The sequence below is a fragment of the Lygodium microphyllum genome, chromosome 6 (genome assembly GCF_053477565.2).
Source record: "Lygodium microphyllum isolate KBCC chromosome 6, Lygodium_microphyllum_v1.1.10, whole genome shotgun sequence".
Lineage (NCBI taxonomy): Eukaryota > Viridiplantae > Streptophyta > Polypodiopsida > Schizaeales > Lygodiaceae > Lygodium > Lygodium microphyllum.
In genome coordinates, this window is record NC_141140.1 from 73,864,191 (window position 1) to 73,884,834 (window position 20,644).

Consider the following 20,644-nt stretch of genomic DNA (forward strand, 5'->3'; position numbering starts at 1 on the left):
GTAGCAGTGTACCACCAAAGAAGGCTGAAAACTAGTCGCCCAAGGCAGAGAACTGTCAACCAACAACAAGAGAGGTGTAGGCTGATGTAGGCAGCCTGCTAGACAGCAAAAACATAGGTACTACAGCAATCACCTAGTGGGAAAGATAGCACAGCCTGTCGCCTAGCACCAAATGCTGAAAAAGTAGGCTGATCACATGCTATGATGAAGCAACAAACGGAACCTCCAAACAACAAGGTGATGGCTGAAAACAGGCCACCTAGGGCTAGATAATGATGGTTGGACAGCAAATGGTAGGTGGCTAATGGCCGAAATCTGCACAATAGAGTGAGAAACCTACACAAAAGGATAAGGTTGAATGGTGGATAGCCTATCTATTTATAGACATTGAAGGGTGCTCCAAAAATTAGGGTTTTGGATACCTCTGAAACTCTCTAGAACTACTCACCAAATTTGTGTTTTTCATTAATTAAGCATGTTTTGGGATTGTTTAAAGATGTTAATCAGCTATGAACCATATTTTAGTGTAACACCCCCTCTCAAGCCCAAATCTAAGCCTAAAAGGAAAGGCCTACAATGCTTACTCCAAGGCATCCCACCCCAAAGCATCCAAGGCATTGGGCAAAGGGTGCACGTCAACTGCCCAATGGTCTACCAAGACGACAAAGGCGATGGTTATCTTACCAAGGGAGTCCAATTAGTCACCCCAAAGAGAACAAGGCAATGAACAAAGGGTGCTCCTCAGCTGCCCAATGGTCTACTAAGCCCTACAAAGGTGGATGGAACCACATTAAACTTGCATTTTTTTTTTTGTTGGAAAGTTAATTTGAGGGGTGGTGGCCTATTAAGTAATGGTGACCCAAAAGATGGAAGTGGCAATGGTACACCCAACACATCACAAAATAGTATAAGCTTACCCATCCACTCGAGAATGTTGGTAACAAGGGAAAGGTGATGAAGTATCAAGTGAAGAAGGATGGTGATATACTCCGCCAGTAGAAATAGCTTAGGATCTATCCAATGGTGCTCTACACAATGGGATGCATAGTATACATGTTAAAGAATGCTCATGCAACAAGTGCCACTTGGACACTATCTCTCATAGGGAAATTGTTCACTAGCCCGAGTACCCTAATACAAAGATGATAAAATCATATGCGATGCATAGAGGAAGTACAATGGGGCCACGGGGGGGAGGTCTAAGATAAGTGCCGAAACCTATAGAATACCAAGGGTAGCAACCCCCTCTCAACCTGGATATTAAGTCTGAAGAAGAAAGTGGAGTTTGACGATGTGTGGTGTCAAGAACCATGTGGATGAAGATAATGAAGCGTCTCTACTAGAAGAGCAAGGATAGAAGTCACCGCCATGATGGCATCAAGAGAGATGCTACATGATCCACCACGAGAGGGGAAGCCTCCATGCTAGTAAAAGAGCCAAACTCCTAGTCGATGAAACCATGAAAGGGACGGCCGTTGGCATACAGCTCTTGTCTCCAGCTTAGGAAGGATTGGTGCAAACTTGCATATTAGCCCTATATTGAAATACAAAACCTTGCAAAAGAGATCAAAACCTACAAGCATAGAGGTGAGTAGTGAGATACCCTAGAAATAGATGCATAAAGTGCAATAAGTGAGTCACTAGCAAACCAATCAACTAATCCTTCAAGAGTAGTAAAGGAGATAGGCTGTTGAGTCTATTCGCGTACCAATTGTTCAATAGCTACTGGGACAAATGGAGCAAATGGTGTAGCACTGGGACGTATAACCCCACTGGACTAGCCAGCCGAAGTGGAGATAGTCACAGTAATCTTCTACGGTTTAGCCTTGGTACAATACTCCTCATCCACGTGACCCGACCTCTCACAAATGTGTGCAAAACCTATTTTTCTTAGGAATTGCTGCCAAAGGGATCGTGTATCTTTAGTTCCATCAAAGGAAGGGGTATCACCCTTGTTTTGGCTTGCTTTCGCATCTTGCGAGTTCTTGCCACTGTTGGTTTTCCCTCCTAAAGAAGAGGCAACCAACCCTCGCTCCTCTGAATGGATATATGTGGAGGACTTCTTGTGGACTTGATCATACAACCTCATATAATGCAAGAACTACCACTTAAACTCGTAGAAGATAAGCAATCTAGGTAGTAAGATAATATGCTAGATAAAATGAAAATATTTGTCGAGATACTTATTCAAGAAAAACATGACCTAATCATTATCTAGCTTCAAGGAGTCAATAGTAGCAAACTCAGCAAAGTAACCACTGATATTGGCCCTTTGAGATCAACCCCTTCCTTAATGGAAAACTCCTAAAGCTCAAAATCGAGATTGATACATCAAGTGCGATCTCGTGTCGCATAGCGGTCAATGAGATGACTCCAACACTCAAATGCAAGGGGAAAATGCTATAACTGAGAGTGGAACTCAAGAAACAACTGTCAGAGTGCAGCGATGCGGAAGCGTGGGACCAAGACTGAAAGAGAGAGAGAGAACGTAGAGAGAAGAGAGAGAGTGAAAGAGACAGTGGAAGATGAAGATCTGCTGTATAAAGTGTGCTGTATACAAAGATATGCAGATATGTACACGGGCGCAATACGCGGGACTGCGTGTCTCCACCTCGACGATGCAACCTGCTGTTCACCTCGAAGTCCGCTGCAGTCTACACAATCTCCAGCCTGTAATCTGCGAACAGAACTGTGAAGAAGACTGTGCAGAACATCAGCTATAAATAGCCAGAAAATATGCTCCCAGAATATGCAGGTCGGCTGCATTAAATGCAGCCGACTGACCAGTACAGGTCAGATCCAGCCGACTGACCAGTCTGCCTGTACGACCAGGCCAAGACCTGATATCGCTAACACCCCCTCTCAGAGCCTGGACGGGCAGAAGCCTAAGGGATCTGGCATGTCTCCGAAGTAGAGTCTGGGGAAGCGCCTTCGTAAACAAATCTGCAAGATTGTCCTCCGTCTTGCAGTACTCCACAGCTATGGTCTCATCCAGAAGCTTCTCCCGGATGAAGTGGTACTGGATCTCGATGTGCTTCGTCCGGGCATGGAAAACAGGATTCCGTGCCAGGGCAATGCAACTCTCATTGTCGCATTGCAACAAAGTAGGACGAGTCTGGGGGCAACCAAGCTCCTCCAACAATCTCCGAAGCCACACAGCCTCACATGTGGTGGAAGACGCGGCCCAATACTCCGCCTCAGTAGACGAAAGGGCTACCGTGGGCTGCTTCTTGCTACTCCACGAGATAACACCTGCACCCAAGGTAAAACAGTAGCCTGTAGTAGACCGCCTGTGGTCCCAGCACCAGCCCAATCCGAGTCGCTCCAACTTGCAAGTACAAGATCTGAACCACCTGTGCCTACTGGATAATGAATCCCTAAGTCAGATGTCCCCCTCAAATACCGAAGTATCCTCTGGGCAGCCTGCCAATGCACCATCTGGGGTTCACTCATGAACCCTGCCAAGAGACCAACAGCAAAACAAAGATCAACACGAGTGTTGAGGAGCCAAATCAATGATCCAATCAACTGATGATAGCGGGAAGCATCCGCCAAGGGAGAATCTGAATGTGAAGTGGCCTTCCAGTTCAGATCCATAGGAGTAGAAATGGTCCGACAATCCTCCATCGCAAAAGAAACCAAGAGCTCCTGTACATATCTTTACTGAGAGATGAAAATCCCCCTCTGAGACTGATAAATCTCATGGCCCAAGAAGAAATGGAGTAGACCCAGGTCCGTCATCTCGAACGCTTGATGTAAAGCTGCCTTCGTCTCTTTGACCTTCTGTGCATGATCACCTGTGACAATCAAATCGTCAACATACAACACAAAAAGCACACAACCAGCCTCGGAAGTGTGTATATAAAGCTGCGGATCGGCCTTGAAACGCCGATATCCCAACTGTGACTGAAGGAACGAGTCAATCTTCTCGTTCCATGCACGCAGAGCCTGCTTGAGGCCATACAAAGCCTTCTTTAACCTGTAGACTTGCCCATCTGAAGATCCAAAGCCAGGAGGCTGCTCTACATAGATCTCCTCCTTCAAATCACCATTGAGGAAGGCCGACTTCACATCGACTTCACATCCAACTGGTAACAGGCCATCTCCTATGGCCAGCCAAGGCAAGAACAGCTCGAATAGTCGCCATATGAGCAGTGGAGGCAAAAGTGTCATGGCAATCAATCCCAGGGCGCTGTGCAAAACCTTTAGCAACAAGGCGAGCCTTATGCTTGTCCAAAGAACCATCGCTAAGTTACTTGGTCTTGAAGACCCATTTGACGCCAATCACCTTCTTATTCGAGGGGCGAGGCACGAGATACCAAGTGCCATTCCTCTCAATAGCCTCCAACTCGGCTTCTATAGCTTTCTTCCATGGTGCGGACTGTAAAGCCTCCTTCACGGAGGTGGGCTCTCGATCCTGCATAACACGGGTCATCAAACAATAGTTAGAGCAAACAAGCTCCATAGAATGTACCTGGTGCCTCCATGACCGCCGCGGACCATCTTGCGGTCCCCACTCCTCAGGGACCCCCTCGATCCCTGAATCTCGGAGTGTGTCACGGGCCCAACAAGGAGGAGGCCGGACCTCTCTCCATCAGCTGAAGACTCTGGGATATCCACCGGTGGGAACAGTAGCCTCTGTATCGGAAACAGAATCGGAATCAAAAGGTGTTGGCTCCAAAGGAACTGTCTCAGGAGCCCAACTCTCCCCTGGATCTCCAAGAACAAGATGCTCCTCACCCGCTGCTATGGCCAGAACCTCCACGAACCGCACATCTCGACTGGTGTACACATCCCGCTTGACGGGATCATACAAACGATAGCCTTGGGACTGAGAGCTGTAGCCAACAAACACCTGACTTCGGGAAGCCGCTTCAAATTTATCACGATGAGTCTTGGAAATGTAAACATAGGCATCACACCCAAAAACCCTGAAATAAGAAACATCGGGCTTAGTCCCAAAATAAGACTCAAAAGGTGTCATCCCATCAACGGCCGAAGTGGGGGATCGGTTAAGGATGTGGACTGCAGTAGCCACAGCCTCAGCCCACAGAAACTGAGGTGTCTGTCAATGCTCCATCATGGTGCGCGCCATCTCGATCACACTTCGGTTCTTCCGTTCAAGAATGCCATTTTCTTGAGGAGTGTTGGTGTTAGCAAACTCCTGGTGAATACCTTTATCTGCACAAAAACGAGCAAACTCATTAGAAACAAATTCACCACCCTTGTCGCATAGCAAGGTCTTCAAGCGCCGGCCCGATCGGTTCTCGTCAAAGAGAAGCCAATCCTTGAAGTGGGAGAAAGCCTCCAACTTCAACGCCAAGAAATAGGCCCATGTCATCCTGCTGTAGTCATCCACGATCAACATGAAGTACAAGCTCCCTTTCAAGGACTCGTTCCTCATAGGGCCACAAAGATCCGTAGATACAAGCTCCATCGGTGAAGTAGACCGCCGCGAAGCTTTGTTGGGAATCGCATCCCTATGCTGCTTTCCACGAATGCAAGAGACGCATGGCTGTTGGCTCACCACTATATCCGGCAACCCTCGAACAAGCTGTCCACGTGACGCCCTCCGAAGATAATCATAGTTGAGGTGACCAAACCGAGCATGCCATAGCTCGGACTGTGTCTGAGAGGTAAGAAGAAGAGTAGGGAGGGCGGTAGAAGACATCAATTTGTAGATGCCATTCTCCTCATATCCTGATGAGAGAACCTTCCTTGACCCACGATCAAGGACTCGCACCGAATCACTATCAAACTCCACCAAAAGTCCAAGTGAACAAATCTTATGAACCGAAAGGAGATGATACCCTAAACCTGACACATGCAAGACTTCTGAGGTATGAGTACCACCACGTCCATCTGGAATAAGCTGCATCTCACCCCGTCCTGCAATAGACACCGAAGAGCTATCTCCGATGAGAATCTGCCCACGCGAAGGTCGCAACTGGGCAATACCAACGGATGAAGGAGTCATGTGCCGAGAGGCACCACTGTCAACGATCCACTCTCGAGCCTGGGGAGCTGTCATCGTAGCATCAGAAGCCTTCGGTGTAGAGTCCTCAATGACTGCTAGATGAAGAAACGCAGCTGATGAGGGTGCAACCACCGCTCCAGAATCCTTCGTGTCCTTCTTGTCTTTATCGGGGCAATCCTTCTTCCAATGGCCGGTCTTACCACAAATATGGCATGTGGATTCTTTTTCCTTGTCCTTCTTTGACTTGTTGTCCTCCTTCTTCTTTTGGTCCTTCCCCTTCTTCTGAGAGGCTTGACCTGTCAAAGCTTCCGACTTGGAAGCATGCTGTCCCTTAGTTATTCCTCTTGGTCCAAGACCATAGGAACCAGCTCTTGCCACCAAAGAGTAGACTCACGCCCCGAAGCAATAAGGGCGGAGTAAAAAGCACCGAATCGTGGCAGCAACTGGGACAAGAGTGTGATCGCCATGTCTTCGGAGGAAATCGGCTTCCCCGCATTCTGAACCTGCATCTAAAGCTGTCTAAGCTTGTTGATGTGCTCCCGCAACGAAGAAGACTTGTTCACGGACAAAGTCCACAGCTGCACCTCCAAAGAAACCCGCTTCATAAGGGTCATCCGGTTATACATCTGATCAAGCTCCAGTCATATCTCCTGAGCCACCGTCAAGTGCTCGATGTGGGCTATCACGGCTGTAGTACAAGACAGAAAAAGAAAAGAATGAATCTGGGCATTCAATTTGTGCCAGTGAGACTATGCCTTGGCCAACTCCGCACGAGCATCGGAAGAGAGTTTAGACTCATCTCTCACCGAGGGAAGGTCGATCTCCTCCTGTACAAGCTCTGCCAAATCATAAGACTCAAGGATGGCCAACATCATCACGCGCCAGATGCGGTAATTGTCGCCATCGAGCTTTTGATCTGCGGGAAGACCCGGTAAGACAAGCACCTTCGGATCCATGATCGTCTGGAACTCCAAGTCAATCTCTGTAGACATCTTCACCTGTAATGCCTTCAAAAACGCAAAAGCAGCCCCCTCTGACTGTGAAAACACAGCCTGCTAGGGCTCTTTCTTCCGCATCCCGTACCTTCTTCACCGCTGGAGGCGATGAAAAAGCAAAACCTGCACTTGAAAGCTGAAAACTCAGCCTTCCTCCTCTTCATACAGCAGTAAACAGCAGCAAATCCACCAACTGGACTCCTTTCCCGCGCGCCCACGCTCGCTTCAGCCTTGTTCCGATGCGCAGCCCTCCCGCTCGCCCTCGAACGCTGGAAACGCAGCCTTGTGTCGCGATGGAATCTCCTCTTCAGGTAGGTTCTTCACTCAGTCAGCCCTTCTTCACTGCTCTGATACCATGTCAAAGTGCAGCGATGCGGAAGCGTGGGACCAAGACTGAAAGAGAGAGAGAGAACGCAGAGAGAAGAGAGAGTGAAAGAGACAGTGGAAGATGAAGATCAGCTGTATAAAGTGTGCTGTATACAAAGATATGCAGATATGTACACGGGCGCAGTGCGTGGGACTGCGTGTCTCCACCTCGACGATGCAACCTGCTGTTCACCTTGAAGTCCGCTGCAGTCTGCACGATCTCCAGCCTGCAATCTGAGAACAGAACTGTGAAGAAGACTGTGCAGAACATCGGCTATAAATAGCCAGAAAATATGCGCCCAGAATATGCAGGTCGGCTGCATTAAATGCAGCTGACTGACCAGTACAGGTCGAACTGCCACATGGCAGTCCGACCAGTCTGCCTGTACGACCAGGCCAGGACCTGATATCGCTAACAACAACCCTCATGCATTAACTTAAGATTGGCCATAACATTACACGCTCTCCATTAACAGATGTGATTAGGGTGAGCTAGTTGAGGGTCTAGCTCAGTACTAATGGCAAGCCAAAGCCCCTAAGATTCGAGCACTTGTTGCATGAAGTTCGATCAAGTGGTGGAATTCGACCCGTTAAAACAAGTCTTATCCGTGAAGGCATTCTTGGCCATGGCAACAGGAGTGATAGTGCTACAAGATAAAGAAGATGTGTAATCGGAGTAGAGTGGATTGGAGGGATAGAGTGGAGAAGTGAAGTGCACTTGCGAAGCAATCCCAGACTGCCCACCATGCATAGGAAGTATGCACTGTGAAGAAAATACCCTAATAGAGAAACACAAATAACACTATATGACAAAGCACAGACTAATACAAGAACATAGTTCGGATTAGGGTAACTCAGAGACAATGAATACAAAGAATGAATCAAGTGATATAACTATTGAATATACAATGCTCATGCAACAAACACACTATACAATGAGTGAATATTGTACTTCGAACTCCTATATCTCAAGGATCAGAGCAAGGATAATGAGCTTGAGAGTGTGTCGTACTCCAAACTAATCCCGAATCGTAGCAAGAAAACCTCCGAAAGTCGAACACCAGCAAACGCAGCCAAGAAAGGTTGGATCTAATGCAGACAGCAGTGCAAGAGACAGAAAGACTAAAAACGTAGGTGAGAAGAGAGAGACTAAAAACGCAGGTGAGGAGAGAGAGAAAGCAACAAATGCAGGCTATAGGACATAGAAAACAATAGCAACGGGCTGAGGAGATGATGGCGATAGTTGGAAGAGAGAATCTGCAAGGTGGCAACTGGGATCTGCAAACGCAACAGTATGCTGACATGGCAAGCTGTACAACAACTGGATGACGGATAATAGCAGTCGCTTGGCTGGAACACAACAGCAAATTAATTATGGAGGGCTAGAAACAAGCGCTAGATAAGTAAAGACTGCAATGGACAGCTTGGACTGCGATGTCCTCCGCGAACAAGGTGTAGACAACAAGTTGAAAATACCTGAAACTTGCAAAAACGAGATTAGGGCTAAATGGAGGGCAACATATCTATTTATAAAAAGTTTGTGCCCTCCCAAGTGGGTTTGTGCTTATGGGATACATACACTCTCTAGGAACACATTTCTTTTTAAATAAACAAGGTTTTTTCCTTAATTAGGTATGTTTTGGGGTTGTTTAAGTGAAGCTAATGCATTTTTAACTCAACACCTCCTCTCAAGCCCAACAATGGCGCTACGAGAAGGAGGCTAGCCAAGCCCTTTTTTTAAATATCTTTTACCTCAAGGCGTCCCATCCCAAAGCAACCAGAGCATCGGACACAAGGTGCACGTCGGTTGTTCAATGGCCTACTAAGACTACAAAGACAATGGTTATCTTACCAAGGGAGCTCAAGTGATAACCTCCCAGAGAGGCCAGGGCATCAGACAAAGGTGCACGGCGACTACCCAGTGGCCTACCAAGTCTTGCAAAGGCGGATGGAATCGGCTATGGACTTTTTTTTTCTTCTTCTTTTTTCTAGGCCTTCGTAGTTTTGATAAATTTAACATTAAGTGAGGATTTTAGATTAGTTTTCATCCTATTGAGTATTCGTGCCCCAAATGGAAAAGGGATAAGGGATGGTAAGACCAAGACCTTCACAAAACAAGCATACTATCCCTACCATTACTAGGTGTTGGTGAATAAGGAAAATGGCTAAGGTGTGGGTGACACAAACATAGCAAAGATGTGAAGCAAGCAAGACAAGTAAAAAAAGCAAGTAAGCTAGGGAGAACTGCCTTGAAGAGACTGGCATGTGCAATGCCACGAATATGGTGGATCTAGAATCGACCACTCCAAAAGACCGAAAAGGAATAAATGCACATAGATGCATGTTTACATGAACAGAAAACCAATGCATGGGGTGATGCAAAGGGAGATACAGGATATCATGCTTACGCAAAATGCAATGCAACGGTATCCCTTGGACAGTACCCTCACAAGGGAGTTGTTCACTTGTCCAAGTGCCCTTTTACAATCATGCCATCCTGACAGTGCGGATGAAGTTACAAATATCCATAGGTACAATACAAAAGAATAAATAAATGAATGAATGTCTAAAAACAGTAAGCATCATCACTGTCACTATCAAGAAAAGTAGCCGCCCCCTCTCAAATTGGAAGCAAAAGCAAGAGGGAAGCACCCTTCCATGTCAATCTAAAGACGTAGGGAAGGGTGTAACCAAGCTAATCCTAGATAGAAGATACTGAAGAATTGGCCGGTTGACCGCTTTGATCAAAATGTCTGCAAAATTTTATGATGAAGGCACAAACTCTAGGCGAATAGTGCCTAGCTCAACCTGCTCTCTAGAAAAGTGAAAGTGAAGACCAACATGCCACGTTCGTAGTGTGATGATCGGATTGCCCGCAAGAGCAATGGCACTCTGGTTATCGCAGTAGACAATAGTGGAAGAGTCATAAGAAAAGTGAAGCGCTGCCAGTAAGCTCCTCATGTAGATGGCCTCGGCTTGGTACTATCAAAGAGAGTCCTATACTCAGCCTCGGTCATGGAAGCCGCCACCGTCTCTTGCTTACGGTGGGACCAAGAAATGGGGGCTATGCCGAAGGTGAAGAGGTAGCCGCCATGGGAATGCCTGGTGTCAAGATCTCCTGCCTAATCAGAATCAATGTACCCTTGCAAACATAAACCAAAATCATAAGTGAGACCATATGCAAATAACACAATACACGAAGACATGCAATCCAAAGTAACATCCTAGATGCTGTGAAATATTGGCTAAGAATGTTGACTAAGTAAGCTAAGTCTACCTTGGTATGAATTAACCAAAGACGTATCCCTACAACAGACCTATAGATATGCACATTTGAAGGGCTGACTTAGGGTATCCTTCGACAAGTGGACAGTAGGATCGAGAGGCGCACCCACTAGCCGTGTCAAATCCGTAGTGAACTATTTCACAAGCTGAACTGTGTATTTTTGTTGTGACACAAAAATACAACCCTCAAATAGAACTACCTCCATCCCCAACAAGAAGTAAAACAACAAACCAAAGCTTGTCATCTCAAATGTAGCACTAAGCTTTGCCTTGATTTCCACTATGGCAGTAGAATCTGAGCCTGTGATTCATCAACGTACGAGAGGATATAGCTGACCCCCTCTGCAGTAGATCAAATATATAAGTTCAAGTCATATGTTAAAAGATATGACAAATGATGTATGCTCTAGAAAGAGATGCTCTCTATCCCATAAGCACAATGAGGAGAGTGGAGCAACCCAAAGGCTACATAAGCACGTACTTGGTTCTTATTTCAATGCCTACCTTCATGGCAGCCATAGCCTACTGGGCCCTGCCTACTTGGAGTTTATCTACTACTAAAGCTTCTCTGTATCACTTCAAACATCAACATTGCCCTGCCCTGAGCCCAGCATTGCAGAAATTGGAGATCGCTGTCCAGATCTGCACCTGTGCTGGTCGTACGCTCCCAGCTCCTGACATGAAGCATGATTCAACCTACAACCATAGGGCTTTGTTAGGACACTATATGAGCTTCTTCCTCACCAAATATCTCGGGCAATGATCGCTTCTATGTGCTGCTGTAAAGGAAAAACCAGTCGGGTTTAGAAACCCTAACTGTGGACTCCATAGCCTTTAAGCTTCAACTCATCTTTTACTTCAATCTTTTACTTCCTTCAGCTCAAGCTTGTCAATGCCACTCTAATCTACTATAACACTCAGTATCCAGCAAGGAAATCATAACAAATCAGCAAGCAAGTGCAACCCTCATTAAGAAGATTTGAAAGACTTAAGCTCAACAAGAAGATCAAGCATAAACATCAGGCTCATCAAGATAGTATCTCTTGATACTTATCTAGTGCTTCTTGGCACTTGTGTTTCTTGACACATCCAAGAAAAACTCATTTGTTGGTTTTACTTCAATTCTTGCAATGACAACCATGAAGATTTTTAATGTGGAATGCCCAATTGATTAAATCCCATGTAAGCCTCAATCTCATTGGAAAAGGATAGACACTGCCCGAGTAATACTCACGGTAAGACCTCCTTCAAAATGTCTGAACTTGAGCAAATAGCCAAATTCAATGGTGAAGGCTTTCACGCCTGGAAAGAAAAAACAATGTACCATCTCACGAGGAAAGACCTCTGGGATCTATTTGAGGATGATATAGGAGATGCAGACGGCAAGAAGGAAGATGACGAAGACAAGTGCGTTGAAGAAGTCCAGCTCAAGTCAAAAGAATGGAAAAAGATGAACAACAAGGCTCTAGGCATCATTGCCTGGGGACTATTTGATGATGTATTGCACCATATCTCCGGCATCTAAGATGCAAAAAAGACATGGGATGAGCTTGACAGAATCTTTAGAACTCAAGCTAAATACTCAAAAATAAAATTACTCATGCAGTTCTATAAGCTAGATGCAAAGGATAGTTCTTCTATGACCATGCACATTAACGAGTTTAAGAGTGTAAAAACTCAGCTTGCAACTTTAAAGAAGAACATAGATAAGGATGAAGCAATAGCAGTGCTACTAGCAAGTGTAAATCAAGAACCATATGAGAACCTTGTGTCTACCCTAAGTAATATTCCTAATCTCTCACTCAAAGACATTGAGCATTCTCTACTTGATGGAGAAAATAAACAGCCTACTTTCGATCATATCCAAGGTAGGCCAGCCTGCATTTTCAGCATTGCCGGCCCTGACACTCTCAGACACTCTTTCAGCCTATTGTTTACAGCAGACTGTGCACAGTTTCCAGCCCCCGATCGGTGGTACACTGTTGCGTTTACCAGTTTCCAGTCTCCAGACTGCTGCGTTTTGGTGACCAGCCTGCTGCCATTCACTATTCAGCACTCCTACACTCCGACTGGTGGTCACAGACTTGGGATCCGTCTTCGGTGGACATCACACTCCGACATTGCTCTGCCCTTGAGCACACTGTACACTCTTACATTCATTTACAGCATTCATTCACTTCAGAGTTGTGTTCTCTCTCTCCCTTCTTCTCTTTGTGTTTGAGTTTTGAGTTTTACGTTTAGGGTTTGAGTTTTTCCCTCTGTGTCTGTGTCTGTGTCTTTGTCTTTCTGTTGTGGTCGTACACTCTGTGTGTCCTCAGTGCAAACCCTAGCAGTCTTCTTAACATGGTATCAAAGCCTATGCTCTTGTAAAGAGTATCCTGCGGATATTGTTGAGAGCTAGTCTTTGTGCGAGGCACACAATACGACTCGTAACCGAATCACAATATCCAAGACACCTTCTCCAGTTTCTATGATGTCTTATCAAGCTTCTCCATCATTGGAGGCTCTGAGACGGCATTATGGACTCAATGAGGAAGACAACACTCCACCTTCACTAGATTTCAAAATTCACTAACATAACAAAGGAGGACTTTGAGGAGTACTATCGCAACAAGTATGGTGATGTTTACACCCCTCCTACCAGTTTTGCTACCACATCCGGACCGGTTGGTGAGGCTAGCCATCTCTCCGATCATGGAGGACATTCAGCATTCGAAACGTCTGGCGATCCATCTTCATCATCTCAGTCAAGTCCAATGTCAGGTTTGAACAATTCTTTTGTATTGCATGAATCAAAATCCTCGCATGTTTCTTCTTTTGAGGTATAGGATCCTGATGGCTTTGTGTATATGAACTTCAATAGAGGGGCTCACAAAGTAGACGAAATTCAGGTACTTCTACAGCTTCTATTTCATTTGAGCATATCACACACACTTCTCACTTCCCTCCCATCCCACTCTCTTCTATATCACACCTCTCATCATCTTTCCAAAACCTTGGATTACACTCCACATCTGCATCACACACCCTAGGGGTTGGATCTTCCATCTTCTGCTCACCGTGTTCCCGTCCCACCTCCTTGCGTTCCTCATGTGGCTACCATGCCCATGCCTAGTCAACCCATCCCTATCTATGGATCCACCTTGCACACTACACGCATGCCTGGTGGGCACTCTGGGGCCCATTTCCAAGTGTACTCCACTCCCCCATTCTACCCACACTACACTTTTTAACACTATCCATCTCTGAGCACTACCACTCCTCTTGCAACGGCCAAGAATGCCTTCACGGATAAGACACATTTTAACGAGTCAAATTTCACCACTTGGTCTAATTTCATGCAACAAGTGCTTGAGTCTTAGGGTCTTTGGGACCTCGTCATTGGTCTAGAGCCTATGCCGGACCCTCGACTAGCTCACCCTGACTACATCCATCAACGGAGAGTCCACAATGCTACAGCCAATGTTGAGCTGATGCAGGGATTGCTTCCTGAGTTTCACTCGGTTGCAGCACTTCCCGCTCACGTCAAAGCGTTGGAGTCACCTTCTCGACCGCTATGCGGCTCGTGATCATACTCGGCGCATCAATCTCGACTTTGAGCTTCAAGAGTTCTCTCTTAAGGAAGGGGATGATCTGAAAGTCAAGCTGGCTGACTATAGGCGGTTACTTGCCGAGGACGCCACTACTGGCTCTCCAAAGTCAGATGACGATCATGTTACATTCTTCTTGAATAAGTTGCCCGCAAAATACTTCAATTTCATTCAACACATCATCTCCCAACTTCGATTGCCAACCTTCTACGAGTTTGAGTGCCAGTTCTTGCGTTACGCAAGGCTGCATGATCAAGTCCATAAGAAATCCTTATCACAGCCTTATTCAGAGCAGAGGGGGTTGGTTGCCTCCTCTTCGGGAGGGAAAACCACTAGTGGCAAGAACTCACTAGATGCGAAGGCAAGCCAATCAAAGGGTGACTCTTCTTCATCAGATGGAACCAAAGAATCAAGACCTATCTGGCAACAACTCCCTAAGAAAAACCGGTTTTACACACACTGCCACATTGAGGCCATGTGGACGAGGAGTGTCGCTCCAAGGCCCAAGGTCTTCCACCTGAAAAGCCGTAGCAGACCGCTGCGACTCCATAGTCCAATGGAGCTACGCCTTCCGCTCCTGCTTCATCTGCTCCTTCAGCACCCGTTGTTGCTGCTGGACATATGGCTCCAGTACAGCCTCAGCAGCCCATCTCTTTCACTACCCCTGAGGGACTGGTTGATTGGTCTGCAGGTTCCGATCCCGTTGCACTTCATGCATCTATCTCACCTTCCTCTCCACCTCGTCAAGCGTTCTCTTAGCGGAGCTCTGCTACTGGACGTACGCGATGGTGGCCACCTTCTTAGACTAGCATGTCTCTAGGTCCTTTCGAATACCTTAAGTCAGTCTAGCATTCATTTTTCGCACTCTTAGAGACGGGCCCATAGGATTTTTGTCTCTACATTTTAAGTCTTCCGCTGCATTTACTCACACACACATACCCATTTGCATCTTTGCACTTGTCCCTTCAGTTAGCTTTTCATTTTTGTTTTGTTTTGTTTTTGGAGCATCTCACTACTGACCTCTATGATTGCAGACTTTGATCTCCTTTGCAGGTTTTGTTTTCAGTGTAGGGCTAACATTCAAGTTTGCCCAGTCCTACGTGGGCTGGAGACTTGGTATGCGCACCGTTCCTTCATGATTTCATCACCTTGGAGTTTTGCTCTTCTACCAGCATGGAGGCTTCCCCTCCCGAGGCGGATCGTGCAACATCTCTCTTGATGCTATCATGGCGGTGACTTCTACCTAGCTCTTCCAGCTGGGATGCTTCCTCCTCCTCTTCATTCCTTATGGTTCTCAACACCACACGAAGACCAACATCAGGCTCCTCTTCCTTCTTCGGCATCTACATCCAGGTTGAGAGGGGGTTCCTACCCTTCTTGGTATTCTATAGGCTTCAGCACTTTGTCTTTGACATCGGCTTCTCCCCCCTGTTATACCTTACCCTTTGCATTGCATGATTTCATCATCTTTGTATTAGGGCACTTGGGCAAGTGAACAATTTCCCCATGAGGGACACTGTCCAAGTGGCACCTGTTGCATGAGCATTCTTCAGCATATAGCATACTTTGCATCTAATTGTGCAGAGCACCACTTGAGCGGATCCTAAGCTGTTTCCACCGGCGGCTGTTATTACCACACCACCATCCTTCTTCATCACATGGATACCTCATCACCTACTTTTCCTCGTCATCAACACCCTAAGTGGATGGGTTAGCTTGCACTGTTTTGTGATGTGTTGGGTGTACCCTCCCTACTCCCATCTTCTGGGTCACTATTACTCAATTGGCCGCATACCATAAAATTTACCACACTTACTCAAAAAAAAACAAAAATAAAAGTTCCATGTAGTTCCATCCACCTTTATAAGGTTTGGTAGGCCACTGGGCAGCCAGCGTGCACCCTTTGTCCAATGCCCTAGCTGCTTTGGGGTGGGACGCCTTGGGTTAAGTAACCATCACAATGGCTGGCCTTACCTTTCGGTTCAATTTTGGGCCTGAGAGGGGGTGTTGAGCCAAAATATGCATTACTTGCTGATTAGCGTCTTAAACAATCCCAAAACACACTAAAACTGCTCTTTTAGAGTAAAACCCTAATTTTTGGGATGCCCTTCCACATCTACAAATAGACAAGCTGCCCCCATTCAGCCATCATTCTTGTTTGCAGGTTACACCAGCCCACACACCCTCTGCTGCTGTTGGCGCCCAGTTTCCAGACTACAGCCTGCCTCTATCTGCTGTCCAGCCATCATCGACTGCAGCCACATTATCTTCAGCCTGTCCATTACTGTAGGCGACAGCTCTCAGCTGCTGGCGACTGCTCCAGACTGTCCCAGACTACTGTTCAGCCTGCTGTCCATCATCTCCAGGGTCAGCCAGCCTGTGTTTTCAGCATTGCAGGCTTTGACACTCTCAGACACTGTTTCAGCCTGCTGATTACAGCAGACTGTGCACAGTTTCGAGCCCCCGATCGGTGATACACTACTGCGTTTACCAGTTTCCAGCCTCCAGACTGCTGTGTTTTGGTGACCAGCCTGCTGCCATTCACTATTCAGCACTCCTACACTCCGACTGGTGGTCACAGACTTGGGATCCGTCTTCGGTGGACATCACACTCGGACATTGCTCTACCCTTGAGCACACTGTACACTCTTACATTCATTTACAGCATTCATTCACTTCAGAGTTGTGTTCTCTCTCTCCCTTCTTCTTTTTGTGTTTGAGTTTTGAGTTTTGTGTTTAAGGTTTGAGTTTTTGAGTTTTGCGTTTAGGGTTTGAGTTTTGCCCTCTGTGTCTGTGTCTGTGTCTTTGTGTTTCTGTCGTGGTCGTACACTCTGTGTGTCCTCAGTGCAAACCCTAGCAGTCTTCTTAACAGCCTTTAGTATCACCTACTGAAGTCTCTTAAATGGCGCTCCAACACTCTCTAAGGACCTTAGAAAGCCTTTTTGGGGCTGGAAACTGAAACAAAAATGGAAATGAACCCAACTTGCTATCGCCTAGAGCCTAGAAGCTAAAAATGCTATTGCCAGCCACCAACTGTATGGTACTTGTGGCATTTTATTCCATTTATCAAGAGAACCCAACTTGCTATCGCCTAGAGCCTAGAAGCTAAAAATGCTATTGCCAGCCACCAACTGCTGTGACCTGCTGTTAGTAACCCTTCTAGGGCTGTCACCTAATACTATGGGCCTTCAAACTACTATTGGCTGCTCCTAGGTAGGTCTCCAATGGCTACCAATCAGTTCAGCAATCTCTTCTCTCTCTCTAACAGTTCCTCTCTATAAATGGCTAGAAGACTTCCACCTTATCAAGAACTTTATTTGGTCGAAAGGAGATGGGAGCCCAACCACAGCAAGAATCGCATGTGATGTCATCATTTAACCTAGATTCAGAGATGGCCTAGGAATTAATCATCCAGACAATTAAAGTAGAGCGCTCCTGTGAAACTCAATGTCAAACCTTCTTCCAATTGAGGAACCTTGGAAGAAGCTTTTGCTCTAGAGATAAGAGACCATCATGCTTGTTCTCAAGGGGCCTTGGCAACCTAGTATTCGTTCGACTTTTTAGCAAATTGAAGCTAAGGACTTGAAAGGAGTTGTGAGATAAGATTTGTAGCTGCCATCATCCAAGCCTTGAGATCTAGTTCTCCTTAACTTCACAAAAAGCTCTGACCATGATCGAAGAGTAAATGAGGCAGCCTCTTCTCTTCAATCATCACTAGAGATAGCATCATATCAAAAGTCGGGACATAGGACTTCTGTAGTTGAGAAGATTCTCTCATCAGGTTGCCTCCACAAGGGGACAATTGTTTCCTCTTTGGAGTTACCACTGGACTTTTGGAGACATTGCAAGGCCTAAGGACGGCCAAGATTATGATGGAGACAATGATGGAGGAAGCCTCCCTTGGACTGGAGGTCTACAAGATAGAGACTTCTCAAACTTAGATTGGTCTAATTTTGGGAGAGACATCCCCACTATTGTGAGTCAATAGCGTGGGTCACTGACAAAGGCCCAACCTGTGGATCCACGGTAGTCTATCATGATAGAATGTGAGCAGGATTCCTACTCCAAATTTTTCGTAGTCAATTTGAAGGACAATATTGGAGAATGGAAGATGATTGAGGACCTGCAAGTGTATGCTGAATTTAATGGAGGAGGGAGTGCCTAGCCTATAAATAGGCCCAAATTATGAACTAGTCAGCCGGTAAAAATAAGTCCTAAAATGGCAGGTCGGCCACAATAAATGCTAGCTGGCCATAAATAAACTGGCACGCAAAAATAGGCAGCCTGCCTGGCATAAGATACAAATAAACAGCCCAACAAAAGGCACAAACTCACTAATGAACTAATTAACCTACTAACATGCATAGCCTGTACACTTTGTCTACTACATGCACAATGCCAAACCCTTTATTGTTGGTGCAAATGGTCGTCATGCCTTGAGGTAGGGGTACTAGAATTATAGTTCATTTTAATTAAAAAAATTAGCCAAATTTTAATCAAACATTAAGTTCATTTCTCATTCTGGCAATGGTTACTTATGGTGGCATTGACAAGTACTAAAGAACGATGACACTACTAGAGAGAGGCAACAATGTGAAGTTCACGTACCACTTTCCATGGACTAGGGATTGGTGGCAAATTGCAATCTTCAAAGAGGCCGGTTGCATGTTTGTGGTTTTGGCTGGGTATAGTGCAGCTAAGGACAGCTGCAGTTATAGTGGGGGAGAATGTGTAGCATGTGTCATGGCAAACAATAGGATGCATGAGCAGCAAAGGTCACGTGCAAGGAAGTAGGTTGATCACGTAAGGAGCAGTTGTCATATGCAAGGCAATCATCATGTTAGCAGCCAATAGACAATAATTAGGTTTGTGTTGCTCTCCAGGAAGCAATCATCAAAGTTGCTGACATGGCAAACCATTAATATGAGTCAAGTCAAGCTATTTAATTGATATATATAGGCAAACATAAAGACTGTTGGCTAAATGACTTGTTGTAGAGCAACAATGAGCGAGTCTTCACCCACAAGCTGGGGTGTTTGTGAGATCAAGGTGGACAAGATTTGTTCATGATTTGGTCATGGACAAAGGCTATTTGTGACGGACCGTGCTAGCATTGAAGAGTTGTCCCGGATGGGATAGTTAGGCAAATCTTTGTGGAATCAAAATGTTGGTTCATGCTTGCACTCTCGGAGCTATACTTGTACAAATCTCTAGTTGAAGATTAAAAGATTGTTTCTGGCTTCAAGTTCTCCTGTCCTAGCATTGAAGAGTCGCCCCAGATGGGATAGGTAGGCAAATATTTGTGGAATCAAAATGTTGGTTCATGCTTGAGCTCTCGGAGCTATACTTGTACAAATCTCTAGTTGAAGATTAGAGGGTTGTTTCTGGCTTTGAGTTCTCTCATCTTTTCACTGAATTGTGCAAACTAGGACAGTGTGTGTTATATTTTGGCAAAACATAGTATTTGGGAGAACTTAGCCAATATGAAGATAGAATACGTACTCGAAATTTGCAATTCCAACTAATATGTAAGAGGTGACAATTCGGACTGAGAATTGGTAAATTTGCTAAGGTTGGCTCTAAAGTTTAAGATGGAAGCCTTTTGTAAAGAACTTTTCCCAATGTGGGAACACATAGAAGGTTATTGGGCTCACCATTCACAATTGCATCTATAAGGTTATAGTTCTTTTCCAAGTTGCACTCTTATCACATCATCTCATATCCTACAAAAGTGCATGATAGTGCTGTCTAGCATGATACACTTGAGCATTAGAATGAGTGTACACAGTTTCAAGAAACCTTGTGAATACACAGAAGTGGAGTAAGATGGGTATCAATCACAGCTTGAAAAAGAAAATTCCCCACTTACATTATACACTCCACTGACAATAACAAATGCAAAGGGCCTCTTCCCTTCCTCAGGCAGGTCAATACTAATTTTCATGTCATCAAGGGCCCCACTTCTGTACATCTTTTTATGTTCTTCGTAACTCTCTCCAGTAGGAGTGTCTGCATTCTGCACAACAAGCAGGCGTCAACTCACAAAATAGCCACTCTGACTTTCTACTTAAGCTACACCAAATTCTGACTGTAACACCTCTTTTGACAAGGTCTTTTTGAATACTGCATCCAAGATCATGTTCTCCACTGCACTTTCCACCTCTTTTACCATTTTCATTCGCACCTGCACAAAATAAAATACTACTATTATTCAGTCAGAAAAAACAGCAATTGAGCTGTTTTATAAAACTCGGTACACATCAAAGTACCTTTTGCTTCATTAATTGTATAGAATTGTCTACTAGATCTCTTATGATTGAGTCCGCATCACGCCCATGAAATCCAACCTCTGTGAACTTTGTTGCTTCCACCTGAACTGGCATTTACTGAATCTTTACAACAAATAACAGATCACTTGAAACTTGGGGCCA

At 45.5% G+C, this 20,644-nt stretch overlaps 1 protein-coding gene across 2 annotated transcripts in view; it reads right to left on the bottom strand.

Annotated features, from left to right (window-relative positions):
- LOC148034680 (uncharacterized) overlaps positions 1 to 20,644 on the bottom strand; it is a 90,237-nt gene that overhangs the window by 41,880 nt on the left and 27,713 nt on the right. For both annotated transcript variants that reach the window (XM_087679645.1, XM_087679646.1), the window contains 3 exons: positions 20,483 to 20,584; positions 20,311 to 20,397; positions 20,083 to 20,229 (listed from right to left, as the gene is read on the bottom strand). In XM_087679645.1, the coding sequence (XP_087535771.1) occupies positions 20,083 to 20,229; positions 20,311 to 20,397; positions 20,483 to 20,584 (336 nt within the window). The remainder of the gene's footprint in view (positions 1 to 20,082; positions 20,230 to 20,310; positions 20,398 to 20,482; positions 20,585 to 20,644) is intronic.